A 9,509-nucleotide genomic window follows, 5' to 3' on the forward strand; every position below is an offset into this window, starting at 1 on the left:
ACTTCTGCCTGGCCACGCTTTCCTGCCGGGGCTTCATCTGCCCCAGGTGCTCTGAGCCACATGTCAGAGCCACCGATGGGAGAGGCTCAGATCTGTAATTACTTTGTCCCTGTAGAAAGGACTGAGCCTTCTTGCACCTGCAGTAACTCGTGTTTGTGGGAATGCTGGAAGGCTTTGCCAGCAAGTTTTGGAACATCTGGTAGCTGTTGCCATTCCTCTGGGTGTGTCAGTGTTTGGCTGCAAGGCAGAGATGGGGTTGGCACAAGCTGATAAGCACCATTAGCCAGCCGAGGGGCCTCCAGCTTCCCGTGTGGGCACACTGCTGGAGTGCACCCGTGCTGGCACTTCTCCCGCAGCTGTGTTCAGCTGAGGGCTTATGTCACTGCTCCTATTCAGGCAACAGAAAGGCTGCGTTTTGCTGGCTTACGTGAAAAGCAGTGCGTGGCCACACGCAGACATAGAGGCAACAAATGCCACCCTTGCAACGAGGCTTTGTTGCACAGCCTCAGCATTGTTCTTGTGGCCCTCCAGCATGGTCCATGGAGCTTAGCTCAGCTTTGTGCTCCTCGGGGTCTCAGGGGGATGGTCCCAGACATGAGGGAGTAGGGCTCCTGGTAGCTGTCTCTGAAAGTTTCCAGCCCCACCTAACCACATTCTCCTGTTCAGGACAGATGTTGTTCTGAATCCTGTCTAGGCTGTTTTAGCTGAAGATACTCATCGACCTGTTTGATTTTGCTGGGAGAGGTTCTGTGTTTGAGACAAGCTGAGACTCATCTATCACTTCATCACCAAACCTAGTACATCCACAATGAGCCTTTGTGCCCTAGCCCAGAAAATAAACAAGGTTTTGAATGCCCTCTGGGTCAAGCAACATGGCTGAAATGTGAAATCTTCCCTCCTACACCTTTACCACCCTGGCTGAGCCTGTTCCAATGGGTGGGGGGAAGGAACGGTTCATGCTCAGGTTACTGCTGCTCAGTTCTGGTGGTAGGGGACTTGGGATGGTGGCCCAGGGAGGGACAAAGCATGAGGGACATGTGTCCAATTCTCCATCTTTAGATCTTGATTAAGCAGGTAGAACCTGTTGATGTCTGTGCTTTTATGTGGGTTAAGGGTTAATTTGCTACTGTGTTTCTCAATCCTTGTTCCTTCCTGATGAAAAATTGTGATTGAGTGATAAAACAGTCTCTTGTGCTGGCTTTGAGAAGGTAGAGGGTTACTTGGAATGCCACCGAGGCTGTTCCTGTGCAGGGCCCTGGTGTGTCTGCAGGAGGGGATGGATGGCAGTCTGTCGCAATACACTGGCTTTATTGCTCTACAGGCAGCTTCTAAGCAGCTTTCAGTAGCTGGTGTTACTATGTGTTACTAAATCTCTTGGTAAGGGAATTTCCAGGCTTCGTGGGAAAACAGGCTGCCCAGATCTCCTCTGACCAGGAATCTGGAAATGGTGGTATCATGCTTGTCTTACAACCAATCTTTATTTGTCAGTGAGGGTAGGAGGGCATCGAACCTTACTTGCTTTGAGATATGCAGAGTACAAGGCCACTGTTACCTACTGAACTTGCCTCTTGTGCACTGGACATGCAGTAGGGAGTTCCCAACCTTCCCATTTTGTAAAAACCAGGACCCAGAGTCCTTGTCCTGCCTGGATACCTCGGTATGGTCTTTCAGACTTCTACGGAGGTGCTTTGAAAGTGTCCAGACTAGAATCTGCTGCTGGGTATGCAAAGTGGGCCTTTGCAGGGTCTGGTAACGGGGTTGAAAGCCTCCAAGACATTAGCAGCTTTTGACAACAACTTCAAAGTGTGAGATGTTTGCTGGCCACCTCTGAAGTGTGCTTAGATCTTCAGTCCCCTGTCTACTGCACAAAAGTAACTTTCACATGCTGGCAGGGCAGACCTGCAGGATCTCAGCTCTCCCTCCTTCCAGGGAATCCAGCTTTCATGAAACTCCGGTGGGAAGGCTTTGAAGGCTGCTGGCTTCTCTCAGAGGTGGACAGTGGAACATGCTTCCTGTACTGCAGGGGTGCTTGAAACTCCTGGGGAACTTACCTCATAAGGACTAGAGGGAGCTGCACAGCATCTGTCTCACCTGTATTTTGTCATCAGTTAGTTGGATGAAGGCCCATGGGAAGGGAAGGAAAAGTCCTTGTTTTAAATTAAGGCAGTTGATGAGCATCCATATCAGAGAATAATCTGCACACAAAGCTATTACCGCAATTTTGCCTTACAAACAGGCATTACAAAAATCCCATGGCACTTTCCCAACAGCTTTTCTGTAATATAAATGACATAAACAGATTGAATAAGGAAATGGGATGATAGAGAAAACCTTCAAACATCTGCAGGTGAAGTACTGAAGTATTTTTTTATATAGCTAAGCAGTTACCAGCAATTACTTCTGTCTCAGTTAATGATAGTTGTGGAAGGAAAGCATATTACTTAGGACTCAGATAAACTGAATAAGGTTGTTTGTGTCCAAAACCACTAACAATAATTCTGAATGGTTTGTTAGTATTTTTTTTTAAAGATGTGGGGTTTATTCTGTGAAACAGGTGTGAGCTGCAGCTGCATGCTTGTGGAGTTTGGGGTTTATTTATGCCCTGTAGAATGCACATTAGTTATTGATTGTCATGAGGCATTTTAAGCCTCTGTTTTTCAGTTCTTGCTGCTTTGTTGCTACAGGGTTTTCAGACCATGTCTCTCATTGCTAACCAGCAATCAAAAGGCTTGGCTTCAGAGTGAATACTGGTTTGTATTGACAAAATACTGTTGCCATCTGACAGCTCTTGTTTGGTGCCAGGCCACTTTGTCTCACCTTGTGCAGGACTGTTTTTTGCCCAAGAGCTCCCAAGACTGCTTGGGTTTTCCTGCCTGTTCCTGTTGGTGAGACAGTTGCAGCAACAAGGAGTGTGGGGGAAATCCTGTTTTCCCTCTAATATGGTAGAAGTTGTAAAGTTAAATTGCTGTGGATTACTTCTACTTGCTGTCAGCAGCCTGTCCTGTTTAGCAGGTTGAGACGATATTGTACTTGTATAATTTTGGATTTTTAAAGCATCTGGAAAGGCCTGTGTGAACAACAGAACTATTATTAAAGTAGCTTTCCCAGCCCCTGGATGTGCAGCTTCCATTGACAGCATGTCTGTTAATGTGTAGTTACTAACTGGTAGCTTGTATGATGATTAACTGTGGCCAGTGCACTGCACACATTGCAAAAGTGGTCGGAGGACAAAAGCCCTGCCTCCCAGGCTGTGCTGGGAGCACAGGGCAGGTGGAGGATGGTTGGCTAACACAGCCATGTCACATTGCTGCTTCTTGGGACAAAGGAACAGAATGTTCTGCAAGGGCAGAACCTGTTCTACTGTCCCACTGCAAGCTTCTTCCATGTTTCTGTCCCTTTGTGAGCCATGCATGAGGAGGGGGTGAGGGCACCAGGAGTTGTCCCAGCAGCGTCTGCTGAGAGTGGGCAGCCCTGGGGAATGCTCACAATGCTGTATTTTGTTCAGCTGCTTCGGCAAAGCTGTTGTGGCATGCATCCAGTTAATACTTATACATATTGAGATTTTGGTGCATTTCATAGTTGGGTTTTTAGAGGTCATAGAAACCTTTTCCAGCATTTTCCTGTGTTTGTCCCTTGGCACTGTGTGTGAAGGTGAAATGTTTTTTTCCACCCTTATAACTGTTTTTCTGGTTTTTAGAGATAGCATTGCCTATTTTGAGCTTCATGAAAGAACTCTTTCAAAACCCTCTTCTATAAAGTAATTTCTTCTGCAGCAAGACTGAGCCAAACTTCCTGTAGTCTTGATAAAACAGGTTTGGTACCTCTGCAGAACATAAGTTTCCCATGCCTAGTACAAACTGGTACTCAGCCATGGGCCTCTCCAGAGCTTCTGCTGTAGGGCACAATTTAGCCTTAAATGTATGGCAGCTGAATTGGTTGCCTGTCAGCTGAAGCCTTTCTGAACACTGGCATCGCTTTTGTAAGGTAGAAATTACTTTTGGAGTGTAATCTCTGACACTAGAGATAAATCAATTAAAAACGAGTTTGGATAGTGCAGTGGTGATTTATGCTAAAGTGACAACTGGCTTTGTTAATGGGTTTCTGTACATGCAGCAGATGGGCTTTGATTAACACATGGGTGGTGCAGAGGTGTGTCACCTTCCCCTTTGAAGGAAGTGAGAGATGATATTAGCCAAGCTGATTGAGGAATTTTCCCAAGAAAGCCAACAGTCATCTTATGAAAGTGTGTTCCTTCCTGTTGCTCTGATGGTCTTTTTGTTGTGTTGTTTGTAACTGGTTTCATAATGTGTTTACAGAACAGTAGGGTTGTGTGTAAAGGGGCAGATCCAGATCTGTTTTAGAGCAAATTAGAGCTTGGTGTTGGTATGGGTCACAGGAGTTTTCCTGCACCAGCAGCTCTGTGGGACAAAGTGTAGTAAAGAAGCTGCAGAGGATGGCTGTGTGGCTTTGCTCTCCTCCTGGCCAGGTCTGAGCTCTGAGTTTCAGACTGGGCCACAGAGCCCATTGTTGGGGCAGGGACTCAGATGGGCTCACCATGCCAGCCCTGAGTGAGTGTGCAGGTGCTCTGTTGAAGGCTTAAATCTTGCAGTCCAAGCCTGAAATGCTTTGCAGAGCTCTACCAGGATGCAGTCAGGGTGTTTTGAGGGATGAGCTTCAGATCTGAGATTCTGTGTCAGGGGACACCTGTGCCTTGGTAACAGCATGCTCCTTGGAGCTTATTCATTGTATTAACTAGCCCTGTTTGTTCTCAGGGCTTTACAGGGCTGTGTATGAAAATTCATTCTGTTCAAAAAAACCTGATTTGCCAGACAATGAAGCTCAGGCTCTTATTTCACTGCTAGTCAGGTGTTTTGTCACCTGAGGGGTTTTTTTAGTAATGACTTAATTTACATTACTACTTTTTTTTTTGTATCAAGAAAATCTAAGTTCAGAAGCTCCCATTAGTAGGATTAGTGTGTCTTCATGCCTTCAGATGACTCCATATAAAAACCAAATCCCGAGGTACATCAAGTCTGTCTGCTGAGAACTCACTATGAGAGGCATCACCCCATGTTCCAACTCTTCAAAAGCACAAGAAGCTCTTAAAGCATTTAAGTATCTTTGAGTCAATTAAGCTAAATATTTTATGTAGAAAAGAAAACAAGGTATTTTTCAATTGTCTGGGAAAGTCCTATTTCTTTTGCCATTGTATTTTTGTACCCTCTGGGACTCAAAGTGAGAATGTAGCATAAAAACATCTAAATCAGCACTGAGTTATTTGTATAAAAGACAGGTTTTGGAAGTGTTGAACAGCAAATGGGCCTCTCTGTCTGCTGTGGCACTATTCATATGTATGTCACTATTCATATTAAAACATGTGCTTAAGTACTTTGTCAAGGTAGAGCCTAAATCTGAATACTTCTTTTGATAAACAGATATGTCCTTCCAATTGGGATTCAAATGATCAAGGAACAAAAGATGTCTGGGGGCAATTCCCAGGTCATTTCCTGCAAAAGGCCGCTGCATACCCTTGTTTGCCATGCATTTTAGAAGAGGCAGAGAGCCCTCTGATCCCGATGCATGGCAGCCTTGAGACTAAAGCTGAGAAGGAATGTCTTGCTTGGCTGTATCCTGTGTATTAGGGAGCAGGAATACTTAGATAGAAGATTGTTGAGCCCAGTAATCTGAATTTTGATTTGTATCTTGAGTTTACTTTGTGGATAACTCAAATCCTATTGTCTTCCAGGCAGTCTGCAGGCCACAAGGGCTTTGATGGTGGCTTCAATACTCCTGGGGCTCGTTGGAATGTTTGTTGCTGTGACAGGCATGAAATGCATGAAGTGCATGGAAGATGACCAGGTGAAGAAGATGAGGATGGCTGTCTTCGGTGGGGTGATCTTCATCATTTCAGGTTGGTAACATAAGATGTGCTGAGTGTTGAATGTGCTGTTTCCTAGGCGCCACATATCCTGTGCGGGATGTGGGAGGGCTTGATGTGTTGCTCCAAGAGCATTTTGGTCTGGGAACTCCTTAGAGGACTTTGGTTCAGGCTACCTGAGGCACCTTAGCACTGGCATTGCAATCTCCATATGGACTTCATGCTTTCCATATCTCTTGGCAGAGCTGATTTTGACCCTGCTTCAGCGAGAAAAGGCTGTCAGCAGAGCAGTCTTGCCTTTGCTGCAGTGTAACTGTGGGAAGCCTCAAATCTGTTCTTAACTTCTGTCCCAACCAGCACTAAATGGAACAGCTCAGAACTTCCAGGGTAGTAGCAGCTCAGCTTTACTCCAGATGCTGATTCTACTGCATCCGTATTTTTGCAGTGATTTTGCTGATTCTTTTTTCTTAAGCCTTGACATGATGTTCTGTTTGTGTGCAGGTCTGGCAGCGCTGGTGGCCACATCCTGGTATGGCAACAGAGTGGCTCGAGCCTTTTATGATCCTTTCACCCCCGTCAACACCAGGTACTGACCCATTTGGTGTAACACACTATAGTTTAGCATGACAAGTGCTCACAGGGCTTAGGTTTGGGTAGCAGTCACTCAAAACAAAGAAAGGAAGTTTCTGAACTAGCTGGGCAGGCTTCAGGCTGTGCAGAAAGAGATGGGACCGGATCTCGTTCTCCATGTGGCTCTTAGATCTTGGCTTTAAGGTAACATCACTGCCAGAGACCTCACAGCTGGGACTTCTGTGATTTTTGCCCCACTACATGCTAAAGGGCTGGTTTGCACAGAGCTTGGCCTGCAGCTATTGGGGGTGACTCAAAATACTGGAGAAACCCAGCTCTGAGCTTTGAAGATCAACAAAGCCTGACTGCTCCAAGCTGCTGCCTTGCAGGAAGCCACATCCATCCCAGTTTCTGCTTTCTCCTGCTATGTGTGAATGTATAACTACAAGTAATACCTCTGGATTACAGTGATTCTCACTTTCTCCCTTCTTTCTTCTCCAGATTTGAGTTTGGGTCAGCTCTCTTTATCGGCTGGGCAGCTTCATCTCTGGCCATACTGGGGGGATCCTTCCTCTGCTGCTCCTGTCCACGGAGAGAAACTTCATATCCCCCCACCCGAGGCTACCCAAAAAATGCCTCCTCCACAGGGAAGGATTATGTATAATGAAACAAAGAAGAGGAGCCGCCAGCACTGGTAGTGAAAGCATTTTGGAGAGGACACTACAATGCCACTGTCCTGAGCAGAGTCCAGGCTCTAGGTTCTGCCTTCCTCTTCTCCCAAAAATGTGTATATTTTTGTAATCCTCTTTGCTACTGGACGTAACTTCTCCTTTCTCTCCCAGCCCGTGGAGGAAGGCTAGCCTAGATTCATAGGTATTGCCACTGGAAAGATGAAACCTCCAAGCTTGGGTTAAGTTTAGTATTTGGGAGTAAAAGGGAAAATGATACTGTTTTTATAGACGGATGTTGGTGCTTTTTTTAGTTGGTTGTTTTTATTTTTTTTTAAATAGATGGTAACAATTCAGTCCCATATCCCATTAAGTTAGAGCCCAGTGTGGTGTGTGTAGAAATTAAAGGAACATATATAATATACAGAATGATGAAACCAATAGCTTAAGGGGAAACATAATTTTGGGGAAAAGGCTTTACATGTAAGAATGTTTGGAGATGTAAAATGCTCTTGTACTGTCTTATTGGCATAATCTTCAGCACCCTCCTTTCCATGCAGACAAAGGGTCAGAAACAAATTGCTGTGGCTTCAGTGGAAATCCACACTGTCTGTGCACATGCTGTTGGCTAATGGAAGATGCAGTGTAAGGTAGAGACCACAGAAGTTACCAGACTCCCAAAGCATCTGCAGGTTTCCCTGGTGCCAGGGAAGAGCTCAAGGAAAAGGATTGCCTTCTGTTTTCACTATGTGTCTATGGTGAGGCTGTGGCTGTTCCTTAGACACCGAGTGCTGCCAGTGATTGTTTCTCCATGTTCCCACCCTGGCAGCTGAGCTTGAAGCTTTATCTCTGTGTCTGTTACAGGTCACCTTTTACACTCTCCTCTTTCCTCAAGGCTTTCTCATTTGGGCTTAGTTTCCCAATCTCTGTTTGCCTGTTGCAGCTAGCTGTGTTAAACCAAACTGAATGCACTGCCACTCCCTGATGTTTCCCCAAGGATACCTCACACACTGCCATTCCATCCTGTCTTTCTTGTAAACACTTCCAGTGATGATATGAAGGCAAATTCCAAGAAAACTGACCCAAAGGTTATGGCATTTGCTTGTAATCCAAGTTCACCAAAGAGGAAGAAACAAACATTTTAAAGATATAGCCATCCTTATATATTAAATCATACCTAAAAAAATAATAATGCTGTTCATCAAAGGTTCCCACCCCTTCCCCTGAAACACCCACTCAGCCACTTGGTGTTGGCTGACACTGGGAGTTAAGTCTTGTGATTCCTACAGGGATAGTGCCACTTCTCCAAAGCTCCAGAAGGAAACTGGTGCTTCTGAACAGGCTTTATAATTGTGTATATGTTCAGAGGCATCAGATCTCTTGATTTCCTTCCATAGACAGGGAGAGCCTCTGGCTGAGCTATGTACCACGTTGGTGGTCTGTACAAGCCTTGTACCTCTGTACCCGACTCTTGCAGCATAAAGTTACTAAAAGAAACCAAGCAGAGCATTTGCTTCAGGCTCGAGTTGCTGTTGGCCTATACTTGGAGCTGGGCCATGTGGCTTCCCCTTCTCCATGGGGAATTGCCTGTGCACAGCAGCTGCCTTGGGAGACCTCTTGTCTTGGGAGGTGGCAGCTCAGGTCACATTAAAGAGCTGCTGAAGTCTGTGCTTTTGTATTTGCATTAACCCTGAGCCAGGGAGCAGATGCTTGTACTGGGAACTTGTAAAAAGTGTTTAAACAATTTCAATAAATGGACTTTTTTAAGGAAAATCAGACTATTACTTCATTTCTTGTTTTAGAACAGAACTTGGAACAGTGCACATGGAAGTGAAGAGTGGGACTTGGGCTTTTGGGAGCCTGCCTGCCAGGATGGAGCTTGTTTAGCTGTGTGTATCTACAGCAGACTTAGGTGGGGACAGATCTTCTGCAGTGAGTCAGGCAGTTGTGGCCTCTGGCAGAAACTCACCCAGTAATTGCTCCGATTGCAGCCCAGGAACCAGAAGGTCTGCTCTGCTCCTCGGCAAGGCAGGCTGCACCCTGGGTGGAGCAGGAAGGGGCAGGGGCAAGGCAGACTGTCCCTGGCAGGGGAGTGGGAGCTGCGGGAATGGGGAAGGGATGGGACTCGGAGCCAGGGTGTTCCCAGGAGAGGTGCTCTGCCTTCAGAGCAGGGAGAGTTCTGCTGATCCTTGTGTGACTCCTTCATCTCACTCTAAGGCCCTTCAAGGAGTGTACTGTGCTTCTATTGTGACAGTACAACCTTTCTTGCAGGCCTGGTAGAGAATGGTTCCTGTTGGGTATGGGGTCTTACAACCTGCACTGATAGCTCCCCAGGATATCAAGGCTCTATCCCCCTGCTTCTGCCTGCCCTGGAAACCTTTTTCTGTTCAGGG

General features: G+C 46.1%; 1 protein-coding gene across 1 annotated transcript in view; it reads left to right on the forward strand.

The window, feature by feature from the left end:
- The window catches only part of CLDN1 (claudin 1), an 11,236-nt gene extending 2,347 nt beyond the window's left edge, over positions 1-8,889 (forward strand). The window contains exons 2-4 of the mRNA XM_005418958.1: positions 5,747-5,911; positions 6,380-6,464; positions 6,950-8,889. Of these exons, the coding sequence (XP_005419015.1) occupies positions 5,747-5,911; positions 6,380-6,464; positions 6,950-7,112 (413 nt within the window). The 3' untranslated portion in view covers positions 7,113-8,889. The remainder of the gene's footprint in view (positions 1-5,746; positions 5,912-6,379; positions 6,465-6,949) is intronic.
- Positions 8,890-9,509: the final 620 nt, after the last annotated feature.

This window comes from Geospiza fortis, unplaced genomic scaffold (genome assembly GCF_000277835.1).
Source record: "Geospiza fortis unplaced genomic scaffold, GeoFor_1.0 scaffold172, whole genome shotgun sequence".
Taxonomy (NCBI): domain Eukaryota; kingdom Metazoa; phylum Chordata; class Aves; order Passeriformes; family Thraupidae; genus Geospiza; species Geospiza fortis.